At 38.2% G+C, this 25,751-nt stretch overlaps 2 protein-coding genes across 2 annotated transcripts; one reads left to right on the forward strand and one right to left on the reverse strand.

Moving 5' to 3' along the window:
- Positions 1-2,381: 2,381 nt before the first annotated feature.
- Positions 2,382-4,385, reverse strand: cldng (claudin g). The gene is made up of 2 exons (XM_082164068.1): positions 3,791-4,385; positions 2,382-3,194 (listed from the first exon to the last, which is right to left on the reverse strand). Exon 2 carries the CDS (start codon positions 3,190-3,192, stop codon positions 2,563-2,565), a length of 630 nt encoding a protein of 209 aa, XP_082020194.1. The 5' UTR covers positions 3,193-3,194; positions 3,791-4,385; the 3' UTR covers positions 2,382-2,562.
- Positions 4,386-4,520: 135 nt separating this feature from the next.
- On the forward strand, positions 4,521-25,675 carry znf654 (zinc finger protein 654). The gene is made up of 9 exons (XM_082163992.1): positions 4,521-4,679; positions 5,524-5,669; positions 8,909-8,990; positions 9,130-9,265; positions 9,388-9,590; positions 19,912-20,048; positions 20,278-20,419; positions 20,558-24,404; positions 24,484-25,675. The coding sequence occupies exons 1-9, from the start codon at positions 4,554-4,556 to the stop codon at positions 24,492-24,494; spliced, it is 4,830 nt and encodes a 1,609-aa protein (XP_082020118.1). The 5' UTR covers positions 4,521-4,553; the 3' UTR covers positions 24,495-25,675.
- Positions 25,676-25,751: the final 76 nt, after the last annotated feature.

Here is a 25,751-nt window from a genome sequence, read left to right on the forward strand (position 1 = left end):
AAATGGACAAACGTGTTTCATCACTATGTTGTTCTTAGTGCAATGAATGATTCATTCTAAAGTCAGCGAATAAAACACTGACACAATGATGAACAAGTAACAATAATATTCGCAATAACATATCGTTTTACTGAATTAAGTAAAACTAATTTCATCTTTATAAAAAAACTTCATTGCTTAACTGGCTACTCTCTGTTGTCTCAGACAACGACATCTTCTCCTGTTGGCCACCATAACCAGGGGTGGTAAAAGTACTCAAAACTTATACTCGAGTAAAAGTATCCCTAAATAAAAAATGACTCCAGTAAAAGTAGAAAGTCCTCCATTCAAACATCACTTGCGTAAAAGTACAAAAGTATCCGATTTAAAACGTACTTAAGTACGGAAAGTAAAAAGTAAATATTCAAATTAACTGTAAAATATCAATAATTAAGCAGATCAATTGTTTTGGGAGTGATATGCAATGTTTTAACTGAACAAATTATAAGATTAGATACTGCAATTAAGAATTTGTTAGATTTGCAATCATAAGAGACAATGAAGCACCTTAACGTAGTATAGGTTAGGGGTTGAACTTGCAATAGACATGTTCCATAACATTATCTGCATCAAACAGAAGATGTGCAAAATACAAGGTCTGTTTTAGAACATCAGTGAGCAACCACCTCTTTAAGTTGAAATATCTTCAAAACACACCATTAAGCTACACAGAATACTATTCAAAGTTGTAAAAGCTTCTGTTCAGCTTTAGCAGAAGCTGATTTTCAAAATTGCGAGTCCATCCTGGCTCTCCTGGGGCTAAATAACAATCCTGCTATATTAACAGCCTCTTACACGCCACTGAGACAGGAAGGGGTGTGTTTAACCTGATGTACAACTTGCAGTTCACGAGTTCACACTTACATACAACTAGAGGATATAAAGTTGAATGCGTATTTGGCGTGCTGTCCAGGGGGAGGGCTCCGAGCTTAGAGTTCGGCCCGAACCCAGAGTACTCCCCCTGTATGTAAATGGTTAGGACTAGAAGTGTGGAGAAGGGGTGATGGAGGGATGCTGCTAAACTGTCAATGGATTGAGGTGAGACCGCTGAATGTATATATACACCTTTTATCGTTTACTGCTGAGTGCTCTCCACTCGTGTTAATTATCTGAACGTGCTCCTCCCGAACTTTGTTAATAAAACATCATATGGAGGGAAAGGTATTGAGCAGACTGGTGTAGTCAGCGGTTTAACCACACGCAACCCCAAGTCTGCCACTGTAAGCTATCAATATGCATTAGCTAACTTGACGAACATTAGCTATCTGTTTACAAGGCACGTTTCAATATGAAATCACTTGGCTAACAATAGTAACAACATTAACGTCAACTCACCTGGAAAGACAGTGTAATAAATACTTGGAGCAGGCATGGGGAAATGTATCGGAGTAAAAAGTAAACTGTGTCTTTAATATTGTAGTGGAGTAATGAGTGAAAGTAGATGCAAATAAAACATACTCAAGTACAGATCCCCGAAAAAAATACTTAAAGTATTTTTACTTTGTTACTTACCTTACCACCACTGACCGTAACTTCTGTTGCAATTCACAGCCTCACCACTAGATGCCGCTAAATTACACACTGCACCTTTAAGTGATTAGCTAAAAATAAACAAAAATAAGTGGAACAGAGCACCCATGTGCAAAGATGGCAGACATAGCCCTTCTCCCTGGGGCGGTCTTCACGGTTAGCTCAAAATGCAAAACGCAGCAAGATCCCAGGAGAAAGACAAGAGAATATTCTGTTTGAATGGAAGATGGGAATCAGTATGCTAAATAAACAGCTGGTCACAATTGACTGACTGCTAATATTCAACATTCATGTTAGAGTGTGCTACATTTGCTTAAGAAAAAAAGAAGTTATATATACACACACACAACAATAGTTGGGTGAATTTTCAGAACAGGCATTCATAGTTCTATGCCATTACTACAGTAGCTGTAAACAATGATGGAAAACATTTTACCACATGATTGAATTATAGCCTTCTTGAGAAATTACTTTCTCTTAAAACAGATGGAGGAACTTCTCTTTTAGTAAAAATAAAAACAAGTCACTGACTTTGAATCACTTATCTGATGGGTCCTGCTCAAGCAGAGCAACTGCCACAGATGAAAGGGAATTATATAAGCTTTGTCTAGGTATGGCACATGGCAATTTAATTTGTTTGTCATTTTGCAAAAGAAAAAAATAATTCCCTAAAGCACCGGTTATTAAATGGAATTCAGAAGTCATTGGCAGGGTACAATAAAAACCAGTGCCAAATTTACCAATGGCATCATTTAGCCCACCCTGGAGGAAGAAATACATTTGAAAAAAATATATATAATTCCAGCCATTACAAAAACAATACTGCCATCTGTTGGATAAAACCTTCCATTTTATTGTTACATATTTTTACAAATTAATAGAAATTAATAGAGCAACAGGTTAAAATTTGTAGTTTACAGGAGATCACACGAACAGATGTTTAAAAGGAGGGAAAACAGACACATTAGTTTTCAGAAGTCAAACATCCTGCAGTCACACATACTCCAAGCGCTCCCTTCCATTTTGAGAAGCCGGCATATACCGTCCCCCACCAGATGGCCTTCCTTTTGGGCAAGAACTGCAGAGAAGGCCTCCACCAACCAGCAGGAGAACCGCTGCCCCCCAGCAGATAAAAATGGCTGCTCCCAACTCCCTCTTCTGTGCTTGGGCCACTAGAGGATTGTAGAAGTCTCCAATGACCCCGTGGGCAATCCAACTAGATGGCACCAAACCCAAGACTCCTGCAGTGACGAAGGCGGCCCCTCCTACTGCAACAACCCGAGCCTTTGCGAAACCGTCTGCCAAACAGTTAGTACATTTACCACCTGCAAAACTGGCAAATATACCTACTAGACCAAGAAGGGCAGCAATAATAAGGATAGCTCGAGAGGCTTGTAGGTCTTGAGGAAGAGCCAGCATGGAGTCGTACACTTTACACTGCATTTGACCAGTGCTCTGAACCACACAGTTCATCCATAGTCCCTCCCACATGATCTGCGCTGTCACAATGTTGTTTCCAATAAAAGCAGTCACACGCCATAGAGGAATCGCACACGATATGATGATGCCCAGCCAGCCAAGAATGCCTAGTGAGGTTCCAAGAAGCTGTAATCCAGTAGACATGTCTGCAAAAAGAGGGAGAAGCCAATAAACCAAAAAGGAAAGAGCACTGGAAGTAATGCAAGCAATGAAACAAAGAAAAAAACAAACAAATTCTTTGTAAACCAGTGGAGTATTAAAGTAAATTCATGCTCATTTAAAACTCACAAGCTCTCGTAATCTAATAAAAATAACTTTCCTCTTGCAACTACTCTTCTCTGGTGAAGATGAATTTACCAGTGTGAGGGAAGGACAACCTCTTGCTCACATCATCAAAACAATAGCAAACCACAACAATCCAATCGATTCTCAATACATCACAATAAGGAAGAAAACACTAATCGCAACTTCGATTTCACACAGACTTTACAGTGTGGTCACATTTAGCATTGGTCAGCGAATTGTCAAGGGACAGATACAGTTATTTCAAGAGGAAATCACACAATCTGTAATTTCTCAATGCATAAGACTCTAAATAAGATTTAGTTTACACCCTATTGCCAGACTGTTGGAAATACAATTTACACCGATTTATTGAAAAGTTAAGCTAAAAATTTTAAATGTTACAGAGAGAAATATTTTTACCAGTCTGTAACAAATCTCCACGATAAACATCTCGTACCTGAGAACTTCCAATGCTGTTGATGAGCTTGCAACTTATAACAACACCCACACCAATCAAATCACAATGATTTTGAAAAAATTCTGAAGCAAGAACAAAATGCTTGTGCGCAAGCAAACAATTATTTTAAAAGCCTTGATTCATGCCAACAAAAATGTCCGTGTGCTCCTTTAAGTTATATTGCTCCAATAGCATGAAGACGCTGTTTTCTGCTGTTAATTACTGTCCATCAGTGATTGGCTGATTATCAATCAGTTAAATCACTGGTTTGTAGTTTAACGCTGTACTGATAACGCTGACTATTCGTTATTAAACTATTCATTATTACTATTAGTTATCAATTACTCAGTTACTTTACATTTCGTCCGATGATTTCATTTCGTTCATAAACATCAAATAAAAGGCCCATATGATTGTTAAACATGTTGGCGGCATTAACGCAAGAATATGGGAGTGCGCGTGTTTGCAAAACTTAGTTCATTAGAGACGATTAAAGTGATTTTGACAACTTATTTGTTTTGGTGTGTTTATTACAAAACAGAAAAATATTAAGGTTCTTGCCTAACCAATCAAATATCCAGAGTGAGGATACACTCGGACTACCGTTTGATCGAAGGGGTCATCGTCCAATCACAAAGCAGACATTTAATGCTCAGCAGCAACTGACAGAGCATTCCACCAATCAAATGGTTTCGATGGGCTGTCCTTACACTTACGGTAACGTTCGTGGTCTCTGTTGTACGCGCTGGTTTAGACAAGCAGTATGGCGGAAGAAGAGAGTGAATTGGAGTTAGACAGGTTTAAGAAAGAACTGGAGACTTTGTCAAAGACTAGGACAAACGACGAACGCGGACTTCAGAGCAAGACGTACTGTGAAAGGTTTTGCGAGGTAAGATGACACTGGAATGGACGAAAGCGTTTGCAAGCTTTTTTAAGAAGGCAAACAGAGATGTGCTAACCAGTGTTAGCAGCATGTCAGCAGATTCCCCTCCCCCAGTTTACAGCCACCGTGAGCCAACATTCACACAGTATTTTACCTCTCTATCTACAGGTGTTTTCAAAATACAGTAGAAGTAGATCTCAATAGAGCGATAGTTCATTTCCGATCCTGATTTATAGAGGACGTACTGTCTGTCACTTTCTCTCAGTTAGCTCCATTAGCCTGGTAAGTGGCTAACGATTAGCATTCCTAAGTTGCATTCCAAAACAAGCAGTCTGCAGAAGATATAAGCGTCTGTACTCTTCGTAATATTTTATTAACCAGCAATTTTATGAAACCATAAACGGGCAAACCTAGTCTGAGAAATCATTATGCACGAATGCAGAGTGTTAAATGATAAAATAACTCGATGCTGTCAGTGTTAGCAGTGGTTGTTGTCCTAATAACCAGTCTCTGTAAAGGTTGGTTTTAAACCGCTGGTTTCTTCTCAACAGATATCCAGCAGCTTTTCATTTCGAATGAAATGGTTGCTAAATGAATGGGTCCAGCCTTCTCTTTTAAAAAATCAACTTTTTATGCCGTTTTACAAAAGTTTGATTGATGTTTGATGTTTCGTAATTTGTATCACTTAGTCCATGTCCTGCCATTTAATGGCAGTGACTCCTATGATTATAAACAAACACTATAAGTCACCTGACAGTAATGCTTTCTATTTTTAGAAGCACATAGTGATAGTAATATATTTAGTCGTTCTACTCTTTCTGTGTTAAATTTCTCTCTTTTTTTCTTTTAGTTGGTGGTGGAGCAAACCGGGCGATGGCAAGTGCCTCTTCCCCAGCTCCAGGTGTTGCGGAGTGCCCTGTGCTCTTTTGTCCAGGGTGTGGCATCATTTCCTCCAGAGTGTGAGCATGTACGCTACACACTGAGTAGCCTGGCCCTGTGAGTCTGCACTTCTACTTTTGCCATGAAATAGAAAATGGACTATATTAGTATTTATTCTGAATTTTTTATTCATGTTCCCTCTTACTCTTTAAGTGAGTGAGTGAGACCCTTTACACTACCCCTTTAAAGGGGTAGTTCACCCAAAAATGTAAATTCTGTCATTAATTACTCACCCTCATTTTGTTCCAAACCTGTAAGACATTCCTTCATCTTTGGAACACAAATTAATATATTTTTGATTAAATCTGAGAGTTTCCTGACCTCTCCATATAGACAGCAATGTCATTACCGCTTTCAAGACTCAAAAAGGCAGTAAAACCATTGTTAAAATTGTCCATGTGACTACAGTGGTTCAACCTTAAGGTTATGAAGCGAAGAGAGTACTTTTTTGTGTGCAAAAAAAACTTTATTCAACAATTTCTTATCTTGTGTGTCAGTCTCTGACACTGTTCAAGTGAGCACCACGACACATGCATGGAGCCGGCCAATACTGAACCGGCATTCTGATGCAGAACCCGGAAGCGCTGCACTGTTTACACCGTGAACGGTTTCAGAGACTGACACGGAAGAGAAAAAATTGTTGAATAAAGTTGTTATTTTTTTGTTTTTAGCACACAAAAAGTATTATTGTCGCTTCATAACCTTAAGGTTGAACCCCTGTAATCACATGGACTATTTTAACAATGTTTTTATTGCCTTTTGGGGTCTTGAAAGTGGTAATGACATTGCTGTCTATATGGGGGGTCAGAAAGCTCTTGGATTTCATAAAAAATATCTTAATTTGTTTTGTAAAGATTAACTAAGGTCTTATGGGTTTGGAACGACATGAGGGTGAGTAATTTATGACAGAATTCTAATTTTTGGGTGAACTAACCCTTTAATTACTCACCCTCATGTTGTTCCAAAACTGTAAGACTTCCGTTCATCTTCGGAACACAAATGAAGATATTTTTGATAAAATATTATCCATTTCTGTACTCTCCATTGGCAGCTACGCAACTACCACTTTGACGCTTTAAAAAGTTCATAGATTGTAAAACTAATCCATATTAATTGAGCTGTTTTGTCCAAATTTTCTGATGAATGCTTATATGTGAATAAAAGCCTTAATTCAATCTGTTCATCATATAAAGTGATTGTCTCTCTTCAGAAAACTTGGATTAAATCGCTCAATTCATTTGGATTAGTTTTACAATCTCTTTATGAGCTTTTTGAAGCGTCAAAGCGCCCTCTCTTGCATCAACTTCCCTGATGACGTGTTTACCGGCGCAAGGGCGGGACAACCGGTCAATCACATGAGATCACATCAATAGAGTGATGCAGGGATGATGTATTTTTTTAGGAAGTTAGCTAAATTACCCAAAAACCCAATTGGATTTTCCTTCAGCTTTTGGGTTATTGCTGAAAATAAGGTCTGTGACAAACGAAAGCTTCTGATTCTTTCTCATTTTGTTCATTGTGATAATCATAAATACAATCGGCAGAAGTCAAAAGCTAAATGTAGGCTATAAACAAACTACTCCACGGTCACATGAGTTCAATGTCACCATCACTAAGCAACTCTTTCAGTCTTTATTTAAAAACATTTTCCCTGAAAGTTTGAGTTGTAGTAGTTTGCAAGAGGGTATTACTGATTTATTTTATATTGTAGAATAAAACATGAAAGGATCTTCAGCTTGTGTTCACCACAGACCTTATTTCAAATATTTAGTAAAAAAAATTATGCTAAAATGTTAACTCGTTTCCGGGTTTTGGCCTACAAAAGTATGTCATCCCTGTACCGGTCTATAGACCTTATGTGCCAGAGAAACAAGGGTGTAGCCATTGATGTCCAGGAGTAATTCGCTTTTGAAGTGGATTTACTTAATACATGATAGTAGTAACTTAAATTTATCATGAGGATTGTAATGTTTAAAGCAGATGTCTTAACAAATGTCAGTCGACCGGGACGATTTTAAAACGAGCCGTTCATTCATGAATACGCAAGATCGCTGTGAAAATACAGACCGGAAGACAAAAGACAATGAGCGCAGCGCTGAAAAGGGGCGGGGCTACATAAGGTCTATAGCAAACGACAAAAAGACTCCCACCCTACATTTTTTCTTGTTCTAGAAGCAGTTTCACTTTTATATATGTCACAATAGGAAAGAAAATACTATCACAACTTCGTTTCATGCTGACTTTACAGGTGCTGTATAACTTAATTAGAACAAATTAGTAAAACGAATTAGGAAAGTAGAACGTATGTCTGGTAAAACTGAGCACTCTTGTCATCATTTGCTTACTTTCATGTTGTTATAAACCTGTATGACTTTCTTTCTTCAATGGAACACCAAATATATTTTGAAGAATGTTTGTACCCAAACAGTTTTGATTTCCATTGTATGGACTTAAAAAAAACACTGGTCTTTTTCAAAATATCTCTTATGTTCCTCAGAATGAAAATTTTGGGGTAAGCAATCCCTTTTAAGTTATTTTTACCTTTGTCTGTAAAAGGGTGCTCTGATCAGAATTTTTACACGAATACTCACCAAGCCGGGCATTTTGATATTTTTGTGTGTATTTAACCAATTAGGCGTGAAAGTTCACTTTGCTTGTCCGTGTCCCACTCCGTCTCGGAGCGCCTTTCGCGGCTTCATGCAGTTTTAATAACTCTTGTTGTCTAGCTTGTCCTGCAGTTTAGCAACAGTAGACTGTATTTTACTGTTTACTTGAATGTAGTGAAGCAATTTTAGCTGCGCATAGAAAAATTGTCCCGCAAGTTGCGTCATCTGATCGGGTCTTCTGATCGGCCTTTAGAGACCATCGATCCAACTAGATGAAGCTGTTATCGGACGATGACAATCGTCCACATCAAAAATGACAAATATAAAGATAACTATAACGAAAATTATATTAGCGTCCACACCAGCAGACGATATTGTTCTGTTTATTCTAAGCACGTTCTTGTCTGTCGCTTGATTCTGATTGGCTTTTGTATTGTTCATCAGCTAAATAAAATCGTTCTGAAAGTGATTCCAACTATATCGTTACTCTGTGCCATTATCGTTATAGCTGGTGTGGACTGTTAATCTTTAATATTGAGCGGCTCTGATAACATTTCTCCACCACCTAATAGAAAAACTAATCCTCTCTGAAGATAGAAAAGTGGCTAAAATGCTTACCGTATTGTTTATTGGTGCAACAGGTTGTAAAGGTGAATAATTACAGCGTTTACTCATTTCTTTCATTTGCAGGAGTATCTTTGAACTGCTGTTGTTCTTTGGAAAAGATGAATTCATCGAGCATCCTTTAAAAGATATTCTAGACTCATTCCAGGTAATCGCATGACATCAATCCTATTATTCTTGGGGAGCATCATGTAGAATTCTGCTCTTTAACCTTTCAGTGGTTATCTTGTTGTGTCACTCGTATGTTTCCATTAATATGGTTTAATTTTTTTTCCTGTCTATTCTAGGACTGCTATGCGAGCCTGGTAAAGCACCAGAATGTTTACCTTCTGCAGGTTAGGCATATTATTAAAGATGGAGGGCCTTGGGCAAACCCTGTACTTCAGGCCATTCTCAAGGATTCAGAGCTACCACAAGAAGATGGTCAGTCTATCAAGCTTTTGTTTAAAAACAGTGTATCTTGATAAAGTAATCTTTACCTTGGATTTTCTAAACTGTGAATGGAGTTGATTATTATAATTCTTAATTGCTGTTTTTGTTCGCAGTGGACAAATATCTGAGTTCAGAAGTATCCATTTTCTTTGAGCTGCGTTTGCGTTACCTGGTGGCATGTGAGAGGCTTCCGGAGGCCTTGGCACTGACAAGGAGATGCATCCGGCACTCTGTTGTAGGGAGGCATCTCTATTTCAAGCAAGCCTACCTCATCTGCCTTCGGAGAGCTTCTCTTTGTGAGCGCTTGTACAAGGAGGTGAGTGAGAAATTCTCTTGGTGTGAAATGGGCCTTATACACAGTCCAATTTTTTTGGCAGTTTGCATACCTGAACAATAGCAAAACATTTTCCATTCCCTATTGTGGTTTATAGGACTTCTGACTTTTCTGGACTTTCTTATGGCTCATTTCCACTGAGCGGTACGGTACAGTACGGTACGGTTCGGTAAACCATGAATCGGCTAGCGTTTCCACTAGAGCCCGACCGATAAAGGATTTTTAAGGCCGATACCGATACAAATATTTGGTGATTTAAAAATCCGATATTCCGATATATCGGCCGATATATATATATATATATATTTTTTTTTAATCCAGAAACGCATAACAAAACATGAACAGATTTCCCTAACATTAGTTATTTGTCGTTATTTAAGAGTCCTCAGCCTTACTAAAATAATATGATAAAGCAGTTTAAAAATAAACTTGTTTGTTTTATTGTCACAACAGAACAGAAAATATTAAAGTTCTGATAAATATAATGTATAAAAATACAAACTTAAGATATGAAACTTAAAGTCCTTTGAACAAAAAAAAGTCAACTATTATTATTAATATTGACAGTAATAAATCAATTATGTAATAATGTGTGTGTGTGAAGAACTGATAAGATTGTAAATGTGTACCTTGAAATGCAATGTAAGTCGCTTTTGATAAAAGCGTCTGCCAAATGTCAATGTTATAAGCTACCTTATAATTACAATGTCAACTTGCTTATCCCTTTACCTGCACTCTTTTAATTCTATCCATCTATTCCATCAAGCTACAACAAACCATTTTCAATCATCATTTGCTGCCTGCCTTCTAAAATCTACTACTTAGTGATGCACTAAATACATTATGTGACTCGTTAATGCTGCGGTTAAACGAAGTCAGCAACGCACAAGAAAAGCTAACTTTTATGCACAGGCTATGTTTGATACTTTTTCTCTATGTCTAAATGTTCACTCCTCGCGTGCCTAACTTACATTTTACAATGCAGAGACTGGAACTACAGATATGCTAGTTATAAATACAGTAATCAACTTTATTTAGGCAGAATAAGTTCGTTGTGATTTCCAAGCTTATTAGCCGCGTTTCCACTGTCGGGCCAGTGCGAGCCAGGGCTTTAAACGGGCCGTGCCGGGCTAATAGCCGGGCTAATAGCCTCGGGCTAATAGCCTCGGGCTACGTTTCCACTGTCGGGCCAGAAGCTCCACAGCGCTTCACTAAAACACGCCCGTAACACGCCTCTCTGGAACAACGTCACACTAACCCATCATTTCACCAACAAATGGAAGTTTTATCAGGAAACGAATCAGAAATCACTGGAAACAGCGTTGAAAACAAACATGATAAAAGCGGGCGTTTGCTGGCATTTTTGTTGTTTACTTGAATATTTAAAACCCAAGCATCAATGTTTTACCACAGGTTTACAATAAAAAGTGATACATTGATCATAATGAATTAATTTATGTCAAAACTGCACATTAGTCACTCAGAAATAAATTACCGTTAGGTCTATTTCACAAAAGAAAGAGGACACACTTACTTCTTCAGGCGCGTCTGTTACTGTTTATCTGGTAGTTACAGGACATATTTACATCACATTTAGAAAGAATGATCATTTCTACAAATATATGCCACCAAAAATACGACCTGAGGAGCTTTAGCACTCTCTCGACTCCCATACAGATATTTTCAGTCAGAGAAACAGAGGAAGCTCCCGAAAAAAAAGTTGCTTTATTTTATGATAGTCCGGTATAAAGAGACGAGACGTAGGCTACTGACAGATCAAATAAAAACATGACTGTGATAGCCTTTATGATTGGTCTGATTTCTTCAAGCGTTCACTATAGCCCCTTTCACACAGAGATTCCGGAAAATACACGGATAAAGTGACCCGGGATTTGACCCGGGTTCGTTTGATTTTGGTTCATTCACACTGCCAGTGATTTTCCGGAATCAGAGAGTGCGTTCACACACAACCCGTAAAAATGCCGTAAAGACACGTGACATCGATGTGACTTGTAATCTCAGCAGCGTCTTAAGTTTGCTTAAGAGCTGCGATCTCTCTCTCGAGAAACTACGCCTGTGCATTTGTTTCTCTGATTCGATCATAAACTTGCGCATTACGTACCGTTTCACAGCTGGAGAACGAGTCCGGCTTCAGCGTCATCACTACGACACGGCATTATTACGGCTTTTGTTCACACAGCGCGCGTTCCGGGACTGAACACGGCAATGTTACTAGGTCCCGACCCGGCATCGATCCCGGCATAAATCCCGGGTCGAGTTTGCGTTCACACAGAAGGCGCTCTGGCAATTTGCCGGCAATTTGCCGGGTTCAAAGCGCTGTGTGAAAGGGGCTTATGTTTTTACACTATGCGTATCTTCAAGCGTTTACTATGTTTACTATGGTAATGGTTAGCGCGCATAGTCTTTTGCATCACAAACACAAGGCATTCAAACATGAACGCAAGTTAAATTATTTTAAAAGTCTTTAATGCTGACAGAATCATCCGGCGCTGCCGTCTCCCGACTCAGGTGAACTCTGGACTCTGTTCGTAACCACTCCTCTAGCCCGAGCGATCTTCCTTGTATAGTGCCCTCTGGTGGACAAACTATGCAGCGCCAACACTCATAACATGGTTGAAGGGTGTTTCGTCCGCTTTTATTGTATTTTTAAAATATTCATTTATCGGCCATTTTAAATGCCGATACCGATAGTTTGAAAAATGCCTAATATCGGCCGATATATCGGTCGGGCTCTAGTTTCCACTGCCAACAGTACCCTTACTTGATAGGCGTGGTGTAGCCTATGCCGGAAAGAAGCGATCGACGTCATTTTCACGCGAAGAAGAAAGCGACATAAACAACAATGCATGACATACAGCAGATCTTGTTCTTGCTTCTCGGCATGTTTGTCACAAGAAGCCAAGCGCCGACATTAGGCGTTTCTCAATAGCAAGTACGCAAAGTTTGGACTTGCCAAGTCCAGCTCAGGAGAATGACTCCCGAGGACGCGAGTCCAGTAATTCTGCTGATGGAACAGCGCGTTCTTCAAAGCGTCACTCAGCTCGCTCTGCTAACGTTACTCCGGTTATCTCTGTATGTACATTTTAGGCAACAGTAAAATGAAATATGTTATAAAACACCACACTGCCTCTTTACGTTTTCATTTAAAGAAATCTTAAACATTATAGCCACACAAATGTGGTTCAGGCAACGCGTATTGATTATATTCACTGCATGTAACGGTAGCCTATTTATAACGACAACAAAAAAATACTTAACACAACCCTGCCTCTTTTTGTTTAAATTTTTAAAATATTAAACTTATTAATATGGTTCAGCCAATATGTGCATTTGTACTCTGATCATCTTCACTGTAATAAAATAAAAAATTACAAAACTAAACCCTGTCTCTTTTTGTTAAATTTCAGTTTTATCAATAATAGCCATTATAAAAGTATAAGTAAAATGTACAAGAAGCTATACAATAAGAAATAAAGCAAACAATTCAGTCAAACATGCAAAGTCAGCGCTCAAAGTCTAACATTACAACGGTAAAGTTAAATAGCCTAAATATAAAGTTATGAAATTTCACTTAGCCCTCAGTTTGGGCAGGGAACAAATTATAGATTCACAAGACCAAAGATCGCCCGTTAGGTTTACACAAGACGAATTATATCTCATGTTTAACCACTACAGAGACGTCAGAGTCAGCGGCAAATGTCAGAAGGACCAGCCGAGGAAAGGCTGTTCCAGGCGGGGTACATGAGCGCTGCAAATTTTCATAAATCTTTATAAATAAACCACAGATTTGATCTTTAAACAACTACATTCTCGCCTGAAAAACTCTTAAAATTACATTTTGTGACACAGTAACAGTAGTATTATATTTAAACTGTATAAACTGTTGTCATTCCCCTTGTAGCACGTGCAAGTGACGATCCTCTTTCAACCAATCAACGTACTGCAGTGAGTCTAGCTCCACCCTTTAGAACCGTACCACTGTGCTAGGTACCCCAACGGAAGAGTACCCAAAAAGTGGTACGGTTCGGCATTTTGGTTCCATTCACAACTTTTGACAGTGGAAACGAAAATAAATGCATACCGTACCGTACCGTACCGCTCAGTGGAAACGAGCCATTAGTGTTGCCTAGTTGTGCATTAAAGTCCTGCCTTGAAATGATTTGCCCTGTTGGGTTATGTATTAATAGATCTTTTTGTAACACTTTCTATGAAGTCCATGTTTATAATGAATTACAGCTCCATTTATACATAAGTATTACCATTTTATAAATATATTTATAAAGACTCATTAAGACCTATACTGCATTATAAGAACAGTTATAGTTACATTTAGATTATTTTTATAATTAAGTCATGGATTTGCTTTTTCAATGCGCATGCTTGCTCATAATCCATTATACACTGATTTATAAGTATTAATTACCGTAGTCAGTCGTATGGATCCAGGAATGTATTAATAAAGATGCAACCTGCATTGCTATAATGTTGTTATATTATAGTTGTCAAATAAGTGAATATATTGTTATTAATAGCCAATAGCCATACTTACTGTGAGTGATAATACAGTTACTAACCTCTATAACTGCATCATTGATGGATTTAAGTGAAAACATAGAATGCAATTTTCCTAAAGCAAATGTTAAGAAATTATGAAGATGTGCTCATTATACATTTTAAGTTATTTACTTGTAAATGTAACTAATGAACAATAATAATACAAATAATGGAAAAAAGAAAAATCATTAATACAAATGATTTTATTTTATTTAATTTTTTTGTCACATACTAGCAAAATACTGCAACAATATTTTTTTTTTTAAGTATAATTCCAAACTGTTATAAGCAATACCATGCATATGGCTGAGATTTACATAATTGATAACTAATTGGTCCAGCAAACAAGTGTCTCTGGAACTATTTTATATTTGATAATTTATAAATCAGTGTATAATGGATTATGAGCATGTGCATTGAAAAAGCAAATGCTTGCCATAGGTAATTATAAAAAATAATATAAATGTAACTATAACTGTTTTTATAATGCAGTATAGGTCTTAATGAGTCGTTATACAAATATTTATAGAATAGGCCTTTTTCACGTAAGTTAGAACGCACATCCGGTTCAGCGTTTGTTGTGTAAAGCGACTTCCGGTGAAAAAGAGTCAGACGCGCTAACGTTACTCTTCACACAACTTCCCTGAAGAATCTACCGGCAATTACATCAGCGGATGTTTTTTGACTTGTCGAGCTTCTCCGCACTCAAAACAAAACAAATCTTTATTGTAATAGTCATTTTAGATAATTTTAAGACTTTGTTTATCTTAATTTTATTACTGCAGTTGTGGCAGCTTATTTGGAGAAATAAAGTATGGTGATATCTTCCTTGAACAGTAGCCTAATTTAATTTGTGTCAACATTAACTAAAATGATATTATGACTTGAAAGTGAAAGGACATAAAATGTAAAGGCTTCAATAATAGATTTAATAAAATATGACGGGAAAGTAGCTTCATAATTTGTTTTCAGAAATGCATAAACATACCTGGAAGAGGAGACTGCATATAGTCATGATCTGCTCCAGCGCTGTTACCTCACTAACTATTTTGTCGTCTTGGGTGTCGTCAGAGTAGGCTACGGTGCCACATTGCTGCCACATATTATTTCCGCTATTGATATAGGCTATATCAATTTGATGTAGCCTACAAAATATGCCTTTATCCACATAAAATTGATATAGCCTAAGCCTTTCATGTCTATCATACATCTACGTTCAAAAAGCTGATATAGCAGCCCCCAATGGACATGTTAAAAAATCAAATTCTGTACACACCTTATTACTAAACCATACTATCCAACAGAAAAGCAGATGAGTCCAGAATATGAACGCAACGCACACGTTAAGCGTTTTCCGCCCATAGAAACCCTTTATTATAAAGAAAAATCTTAACGTGGCTTTATGGGAGGATGGAATTGCAGTGCACAACAAATCCTTTAAATGGTATTCAATGCAAAACAAAAAATGAAAATATATAAGTAGCCTATAAAATAAACAAATAATTGTGGCATTAATTAGCCCACAAACAATATTTATTTTAAAGCCTAAACGAATTTATTTAAAGAAAAACACCAGCTTTCTCTAGTGTTGTGTTTCAGCCGGCCACTGGCACAGCGCTTACTCGCCGTAGAAAATGTATGATTTAATTTGTTAGACACGAAGAGGACTTATCCGTCTGGCATGGCCGCTCGCCCTAACGTTAACCTATAAATGTTCGCTATTATTAAGCACATATCCAGGTGTTTGTGCGGAGTGTGGAGCGCGCACTGCATGACATGGACGCGCCGGTGCCATCACTCGCATTTTCCTATCAACAGTGGAAACAACTTAAAATACTCCATCATTTCTGGTCATACAGAAAATAATAATACATCAGTCACAACTACTTTTATTTGTGTAAACTCACAACAACAAGAAAACGTTGTGCATTTGTAAAATAAAAGAAACAGGACGCGCTTTCATGATCTCTGTGAATTGGAGCGTATCTCAAAAATGAACTGAAAAAACAGCGTATCACTAGCCTCACAGACATGAGAAATATATCTATAAAGCTTGAAATGTTCACCAACGAAAAAAATCCAATGGAAAGCCAATACGTACAGTACTATCTGATGATGTAATCCTGTCCGATGAAAGGTGCATCTACTTTACAGCGGAGATGTATGGAGATGTTTGCAGTCGACACTGATTTAGAAAACACTTGTTTATTAATAAACAATTAAAATGCTTTGTTATTTTTTCAGACAAATTTATTATCATTAGCCTACTTTTGCCGGTGCTTTGCGGCAAGTTTTATGTATGCGCTTGAGCGCGGAATATATAGGCTATAGGCTATACCAAGGATTGAATATAAATGTGCGATTAGTAATTGCTTAAATGAATGACTACTAGTCTAGAAAAAATCTTTAGTCTATGGCAACTCTTATCAGTAGCCTTCATTTAATAGTTGACATTAATTAGTAATTAGTATCCAGCTCTTTACATACATTAGTTGAGTTGGCATAGTTAATGAACTAATAAAATAAGGTATTTCAATATAGCATTGCTTATTCCACCACAATTCCAAAGGATTGTTTATAAGGTGACAATCCGTTATACATTTGAAGATTGTAGGCTGTAGGCTATCTTGAAGATTTTTGTGTCGTCTCTTATAAAGACGAAAATTGACATTTCGTTAATAAAAAATAAGAACACAATGTAAAAAATTAACATTGTTCTGTTAGATGTGTTTTGACTAGGCTACTTGTTTAATTTAACTTGTTTAATACTTATTAATTAATTAGTAAATACTAATTTAATTATATCTCTAGGTATTGAAGATAGCCTATTAACAAAAAATAAATCTTATAGTATATTATATATAAAAAAAATGTGTACTGCCAGTAGCGGCAGTGTAATTAGCGTCGGCTACAAACAAATGTGATACTTATAGGGATCTTATCATCTTAAACGTCGGGACTTCTACGTGTCAAATAGCATGCATCCACTTCTTTGTCAGACAGTCATTGCTTGGAAAAGCATTAACTCAAATATGGTTGTCACTGCTTATTATTTGTGCAATGAGGGATGCTACAGTGACACCTCGATGTTGCTTCAGCCATTGTTGTTTCGACCGGAAGTCGCTTTACACAACAAACGCTGAACCGGATGTGCGTTCTAACTTCCGTGAAAAAGGCCTATAGTAATACTTAAATGGAGCTATAATTCATTATGTGCATCTGATGGCTTTCCTAAAGATAAAAGTAGAAAAACAATTATTATTTAACTTAATCAGGTAATGCACAATCTTTAAAAATACTACTGTCATTGTTTAATGCATCAGTGCATGTTGGAATTAACATTAGCCAAGCTTAATAAGTGATGACTTGCAATCAAACAATTACTTAATCAGAATGTGTGCTGCATAACCTAGAGTTGCTAGTTGGTATCCAGCCTTCTCGCTTCACTGCTGCAATCCAGGCATCACATCTAAAATCTAAACACTTTAATTTTCTAAAGTAGCTTAGTTGCAGCCTTGCAGGCCTGAGGATGCATCCAACCACTGAGCAACATGGATGTAATTTTAATTTTGACATTTTTTTTTATTGCAGGGTTAAATTAATTATCGCAATCCGACTGTTCATTAAAGCAGCACTCAGTAGCTTCGGGACTTCTTCGCTGTATTCTCGCTTTTTGCTCGCAGGTTTCTCTCTAGAGCTCCCCCCACAGCTTCGGAATAGATATTTGACAACACTGTTGTAAAAACTCGTTGGTGATTCTCAGACACCAGAGGCTATAGATCAACGACATCAAAGCAGATGGGACATTCTTTAAAACGTCTTCTTCATTCGGGTTCGGATAGCGTGAGGGAGCGCAATAATGACAGCATTTTAGCAGATTTCTTTTGGCCGTAAATCAATTGTTTACATCGCTAGACCTGATATCACGCGAGACTTCCTGACGCAGCGGCCGGCGGCCCGCCAGCTCTAAGTTGCAAGTGCGTATTTTCCGCTCACGGGCACCAGGGGGGTGCGAAACGACCACCATTCAACCCGAAATAAGTAATATAACCATTCCAATGACTCCGAAGCTGTTCAGTTAAGGTAAAAAAGTTACTTAGTTCACCTTTAAGCGCCTCACGCCGATGTTTTGAATGAGCTCGACAGCTAACTGGAAATATCCAAGAGCCAAAGACGTCACTTCCTTAAAATAACGAATAGCTGTTGAAATGGTCTATGGGAACCGGAGCTTCTAACGGCAGCTGCAGTGACGCAGTGACTTTACCAATCAGCTCTTTTATTTAGAAGGCTGGACGTATTCCGCCATATATACACGATGCACTTTCTCCCACTCATTAGTAATAGGACTGAATTGTGTATATCTATACCTGTATCTATAGTCTTTCGTATAATTTATTATTTACATTTTTTTGATGCTTCTAAGAGGCAAGTGTGAAGTTGGTCGTTTAACTGGCACAGCAAAACATTTTTTTTTATATATATAAAGTATAGGGCATGCAGTTGTATCATGCTAATTACGTATTTTAATGTAAATCAATGCATTATCACAGGAAATAATTTATTCTAAGTTTCTTGTGGTCTGTTCAGGTGTAGAAAGGTAGTGTGTTGTTTGCATATAAACAAAGCTGAAGCTATAAATTAGGGGTGCACCGAAATTTCGGCATGAAATGGCATTATCGGTTTCGGGCCGAAATAAAAAAAAAACAGCCGAAAACGTAAACCGAAAATGAATGTCACCCGCCCCTCCCATCCGTGCGCAAGCGCTTAGGTTTCACTCACGGTCGAGCTGTTATCACGCGTCTGCCTATCAAAGATTAAGCATGTCAGAGGGCTGTCACTTATTGCACAATCTATCAGACCAACCAACACAAGCTTCGAAAAGGAAATTAGGGAATCGATTTTAACGGCCTTCTCTCGGAGCGCGTCCAGCTCGTCATGATACGCCCGCAGCGAACGCGCGTCACACAGAAACTGCAGGTTCTGACACACACACACACACACACACAGCCTATTTCTGCATAATATAGTGCATATTATGTAGCCTTCAGTAATGTTTTTCATTGATGTTATGGCAGTCCACATTGCTGACTTTTGCGTGTCTCAAGCGCCCTCTTTACGTTCGTCCTAATGCCTGTTTAGTTGTCCGTGGATTTGCCTATATTTGGCGTTGAAAACGGATCAACGCCAAATATAGGCAATTTACTAACGATTCAATGAACACTTATGTCTCAAAAATCGAACAGGATTTTTTCACAAAAGTGACAGCCCTATACGAGAGGACACCAAAGTTGCAATATGTAACATTTGTTCTGCAAAAATCTCCAAAATTGTGGATTTTTTTCTGCACAACTTTTAAAAAACTATTTTATTTGATGGAACATAACTTGAAGAATAATATTATTTGGTATTATTATTTATATTTATTGTTAAAAATATTTTATGTTTTATGTAACTGTCAATAAAAGTTTGATTATTATATTGTGATTTTTCATTTCAGATCCATTAAATTCAAGCAATTTAAAAGAAGCCATTTTCGTCTTCAGTTTCGGTTTTCGGCCAAGTGCAACCTAAATTTTCGGTTTCGGCCCAGAATTTTCGGTGCATCACTACTATAAATAAAGTGATATGAAAGATTTCCAAATATATGTGATGTTTTTCTGACATAATGGAAGATCACCATATTTCATGAGCAATGTCAAAAATTACACTCTTGTTTTCTTTTCTAAAGATGGCAGATATCGATGGGAAGGATGCTGTAGAGATACTCTGCATGATGGAGAATGAAGAGAAAGATGAGACTATTTTGATGCTGAGTAAAGGCTTCCTATCTCAGAAGCTCCAGATTGGAGACATGTACTACCTTTGGTGGGTCTCAATAGGGCTACAAACATTTAGAAGGGGAATTGTTTTCAGTGTATTGACCCTCTTTTTAGCATTTTATATTTTTTACACAGTTATTGCAACAACCTGAACAGAAGATAGTGTTGAGGTTGCAGAAAATTACATTCTCATTAGGGCCCGAGCACCGATGGTGTGAGGACCCTACTGGAATTGCTCCGTTTATTTTTTTCCTGTATTTCTTTTTTCCTTTAAGGGATTTGGTCTTCATATGGAGCAGACTCTACTTGCGGTTGAACCTTTCTAAACAAAACTTCCTAGAGGAATGCAAAGTAATGATATTGTCAGCCACCAACATAAAAGCGATTTTCCCATTTATGAAGGTGATTTTGGCAGAGGTAAGATATTATTTTATCATTAATTTACTGTATTACGCTTGTAATTGTAGACATAGACAAAAATCTAAGCAAACACACCATTTGTCAATATTTATGGAATGGTCTTTTTATAATGGCAATAAAATATTTATTTTTCAGCTTGGAAAAGATGGCCTGGGGATTTGTGTGGAGCTTTGTGCACGAGCCTTGCAGTCTGACCTTAAGAATGATCCAGTCACCAAGTCCCTCATCTACAAAACCATTGCATTCCTACTTCCTAATGACCTTGAGGTCTGTAGGGCTTGTGCACTGCTAGTTTTCTTCCTAGAGAGAACTGTTGAGTCATACAAGAATGTGTTCCTCCTATATACTCACCCTGATCAAGAGTATCATGCAGACACCAGTCTAGTGGGTAACAGTGTACGCTTTGAGGTTCTCCAGATCCTGAAAAAAGACCTGTACTTTGACCCTGAGTTCTGGAGCATTCTCAACATCGAGACAAACTGTCTGAAGCTAATGAGTGATAAGGTCGGTAAAGCAGCCTTATGTGAAATAATGCAAAAGGACAAGTGGATTCCAAGTTACTGTATGAAAGGACATTGTCAGTGTCACGCAGACAACACAGACAGGACTATTAATAAAGCAGAGAAACCTACAAACCGAAATGACCAGGAAGCAGAGTCATTGAAAACATGGGTTAATTCTGCCTCAGGGGAAGCCTCCTCCAAGCCTCCAGGTAAAAGGCGGGGGAGGAAGCCAGGGACACATCTTGTTAAAGATTCAGAGGCCTCTCCAGTTCGACGTTCATTTAGGCAATTGGACTTGGCAAAGAATCACACCAGGCAACTTAATAGCAGGCGTCAGAGACTACTTTCCCGACAGACAGAGATGAACACTCTGAAACGCAAGGGCAGGAAACCACAATGGCTTTTGGACCAGTTAGCTGCCCAAGCAGAAAACGGTGAACCTCGACAGGCCAAGAAACCAGGAAGGAAACCAAAGCAGTCAAATATTTTGACAGAGATTTCACTTGAGACAGCAATCAGTGAAGTCACAATGAAATATTCATATCCTGATAATGAAGTTGACCTCTCTTCTGATGTTCAGGCCTCACTGTTTTCCACAGAGACCCCTAATATCCCTGAAAGCAGTACTAACAGAATTCAAGAGAATTTGAAATGCCCTGACAGTAATGCGTCTCTTCTTGAGTTACTATCAGCAGAATCTACTCCATGTAGCAAAGAAGACTTCAAGGTGCAGGAGGAGATTGTTTTCTGGGAACAAGGCCTTTCTATGGTTCGAAAATTCCACACATATTCAAGACAAGCTGAATTGGAAGGAATATCAGTTGACGGTTTACACCGAAATAAAGAATTTAATCTGGACCATAATGAATCCAAACAAGGACCACAGTCTGCTGAGCAACAGTTTGAACCTACAGAGAGCCTGGGAGCTGCAACACAGGATAAAAATGCGGTGGGAAGCATGGCTACACCAATCCCAGCTTTAAATGTGGAAACATCCACTCCAGTTGAAGCCATTCTTGAGCCAGTTAAAGAATTTATTGAAGATCCAAAATTAAATAGCGAGTTATCAATTCCCCAAGATGCAGACACTAAATATCCAGACTACGGTCCTTACAGTCCTATTAGTCCTGCAGAAAATATTAATGTTGATCTTTCAGCAGAAGTGACAACTGACACCAGAGCTGACACCATTCCTGTACCTCATAGTACGCCAGAAAACATGACGGTTCTTCATGAGGATGCTCCTCCAGTTCTTACTAAAGAGACAATGCTCCCTGATGAAACAGTGGCTACTTTTAGTGAAACTGAGATTGACACTCTTGACACTAAAAGTGTGCCTGAGAGGACGGAGGTGCCAGTGGTGCCATCAAGACCTGAGGAGACATCACCAGATATGCATGCAGCTGTTGATGGTCTAGTCTCTGACCTTATCCCCGCAAGTGATGCAGGTTGCCAGCTTTCAGTTACCTGCAGCCTTTGCAATAAAGAAACCAAAAACCCACACATTCTACGGCATGCACTGTGGCATCACCGAATTGACAGAAAGTGCATGTTCTGTCACAAACGCTACACTCATGGGCGCAGCCCATCAATCCATTTTAAAGTGCACATTCAGGAACTGAAAAAGTCTAATGGGCTTTTTAGTGAAACTGTTTGTGAGAATGCCACCGAGACCGCCTCACAATATGCCCAGAAGAGACTGTTTAAACGTGTGAAGAATAAGTTTAGAAACCTCAAAATGAGGTTAAACTGCAGTTTGAACATCACAGATTTGCAGAAGGAAGGGCAAAGCACAGAGCCTAAGGTTAGATTGCGGACAAGGTTGGTCAAGAATTCAGATCCCCCAAGTACATCGGATGAACAAAAAGAGAAGGTTTCCAAGATGAAGACAAAATGTTTAAGGAGGGTTTTAGCAAAGAGATCTCAGCCCACAGATGAGAACAAAAAGTTTTTCAATATGAAACTAGCAAGGAAGAGACCAAAGGCTATGCAAGCACAAACTGCAGAGGACAAACAGTTGGATTCCAATGGCAACTCAGCTCATAGGGTAAATGGAGTGATCAGAAAGAAAAGGAAAGTTAAGAGTGTGACTGAGACAAATACCTCAAATGAAAAAAATCAGACATCATTACCACAGGACAACAAAGAGCAAATTGAGACATCATTACCACAGGACAACAAAGATAAAATTGAGAATGCAGAATGTGCAGAAAGTCAGAAAGACAATGTCAAGACTGAATCTAAGAATGTAGGACTAAAAAAAGACAAGAGCAAATCAAAAATTAAAAGAAAAGATGAAATTGTGAACTCAAGGGTAAAAAAGAAGAAGATTACTCCTGGAGACCAAAAAGAGGATGGAGAAGCTATAAAAAGGAGGAAGATGACGAATAGTCCAGAAGACAGTTCTGAGAATCAGGAACCCATAGACAATAATACAGAATTTAAGGAAATAAATGCAGTGGGGTATAAAAATGGGACTCAGACAAAGTCCAAACAGCCTTCAACGCCATTCCAGGGGAAAAGAACTGGTGCATCTACGCATGTTAGATGTCCTGTGGAGATTTGTACATTTAGTGCCAAGTCTATCCTTGTCCTTTCACATGTGCTGTCACACCACCATGGTGACAAGAAGGCGCTTCTGTTCTTTTTTAATTTTGGAAAGGAAAAATGTCTTTTCTGTTGTAGAAAGATATATAATCCCCAGCATTTTTTTGACCATGTGATATGCCACAGAGGTGAGCTGAAGTTCCCATGCTACCATTACGGCTGCAAGGAAAGGTACCAAACGCGTACAGAACTGAGCGAGCACATGTTAGTCCATCATCCATTGAGAGCGATGTGCTGCTTTCCTGGTTGCTCTATGCAAGCTGAGACTATTTTGCTCCTTTATAAGCATGAAAGAACACATTATCGACTTGATGCAAATTTGGAAATAAAGTCATTCCCCAAAGATTCTGAACCAACAGGGCATGGAGCCCCTCAAATTCTGGAAGGTAGTATGGAGGCAGCAGCAAATTCTTCAGTCAGTCAACCGATTCAGGGTGCAGCCAAGTGGAAGGACCCTGCAAGTCAAGAGGATGATGGAAAGCCTTTGGTCCTCAATAAAAGTTCTGTTAGCTACAGTAGCAAGAACCATAGCCTGGTTAATGGGCATAGTGAGAGTAACAAAGAAGTTTCTGCCAAAACTTCAGATCCAGTCATTAAAGAGCAGGAACCACTCGTTTCAGGAAAACCTGCAAATAAACAATTCATTCGACCCCTTCCCTCAGCTTATCTAGATGAGTCGTACATTAGCATGCCAAAACGCTGGAAGGAACCCCAGGTGGGCTCAAAGTTATTGGGCTCAGTGTCAAAGCCAGTAAAACTTCCTACCAGGCAGCGTTGCTCTCGATGTTTTGAGTCTTTCAACAGTGAGGAAGAGCTGCAAACACACAAGGACAAATGCACATCCCTCTTTGGTTTCGATTCGGATGATGAGAGTAAGTACCTTTTTGTTATTGATTTTAAGGTTATTTTAATTTTTGCAGTTTGTTAAATATTTTATTTTTGTCTTCATAGGTGCTACCTGAAGACAAGCAGGTCTTTCTACTGGGAAAACTGCTAAATGCTGCTGTAGGCAATCAGCGTTCTCACATGTGTGCTTAACATCTTCGTCAGCATCTCAAAACTGAACTATATTGAGATCCACATGGGAAACGAGTTATGCCTCCTTGTAGTCTCGTATGACCGATCAGCTGCTTTATTTCAGAGCAAAGGTCTGTTATCTCTAGTTAAAAGTTCTGATGTTGAAAATGCTTCTTTTTTTTTTTTTTTTTTGGAGACTTGGGAGTATTTATTTTGACTTAATCATCAACTGCTTTCTCAGTAAAATAGTAAGTTTGTATTTCTATAAAATGCACAGCAGATGCTTTTCAATACTTGTCATCACTTTCTGTCAAATATCTTTTTTCAATTCCTGGTAATGAGAGGCCACCAAAGGACCATAACACTACAAGAGGATTTGGTCAGTCTTTATGTTCAGGGTATATACCTGCTCTAGAAAGCATAAAATGTTGTTCTCAGTCTGGTGTTTAATGGAAGGTTTAACTTTACTGTTTTGTGACAGTTGGTCAGGTGTGTCTACCAGTGTTACATGGTGCTTTATGAGCAGAAGTACTGGATAGAAATTCACAGGCCACTCAAAGTATTGCAAGCACACTATAAACATTTTCTTTTGTTTTGTTTTCTTTTTTTTAAACCTTGATATGTGAACCATTGTAAATTGTCACTGATTGCATATTTTGCAAATGTCATTAATTTGCTTCTGTTTAAGTCAGTGGTCACTTGAGAAGAATTAAAGACACCAAGTCTTTAAATGACAGACTGACTTTTGTTGGGATCAGAAGAACTGTTGGCTTATAACAGCAGTCTGGTGCTGCTGGGAAGGCCTAGTCTAAACTGCAGATACTCATGCTAATGGAGGAGTGTACATGTGCCACAAAGACTCACCGAACATTGTCATGACATATTCTAAAGGACTTCTCTTTAAACAAAAAAAAAATCTTAAAGCGGAGGACTAGTTTGTGTCTCAAACAGAGGCATGTTTAAAGCTGTTCAATTTATGAGCAGTTACAGTCTTATTTATTCTTTTTTGTTTTGTATCTTCTGTAAATGTTTGAAGAGTTTAAATTGTATATGATTGGATTGGGTGACTGGGTTTATATATTGAGAGCTTTTTTTTGTCCTAATTAATAAACACATTTTAGGGGGATTTGAGTTTGTTGGTTTATTGTAAACAGACATGGATTATTTGGATATCGTTGGCATGCTATACATGAAAAAATGCA

Source organism: Leuciscus leuciscus (genome assembly GCF_965113295.1).
Source record: "Leuciscus leuciscus genome assembly, chromosome: 3".
In the NCBI taxonomy this organism is placed as follows: domain Eukaryota; kingdom Metazoa; phylum Chordata; class Actinopteri; order Cypriniformes; family Leuciscidae; genus Leuciscus; species Leuciscus leuciscus.

Coding starts and splice junctions, on each gene's coding strand:
- znf654 (XM_082163992.1), top strand. CDS start 4,554: ATGGCGGAAGAAGAGAGTGAATTGGAGTTAGACAGGTTTAAGAAAGAA. Junction 9,591..19,911: donor GTGAGCGCTTGTACAAGGAG/GTGAGTGAGAAA, acceptor TCTTTTCTAAAG/ATGGCAGATATCGATGGGAA. Junction 20,049..20,277: donor GGAGACATGTACTACCTTTG/GTGGGTCTCAAT, acceptor TTTTCCTTTAAG/GGATTTGGTCTTCATATGGA.
- cldng (XM_082164068.1), bottom strand. CDS start 3,192: ATGTCTACTGGATTACAGCTTCTTGGAACCTCACTAGGCATTCTTGGC.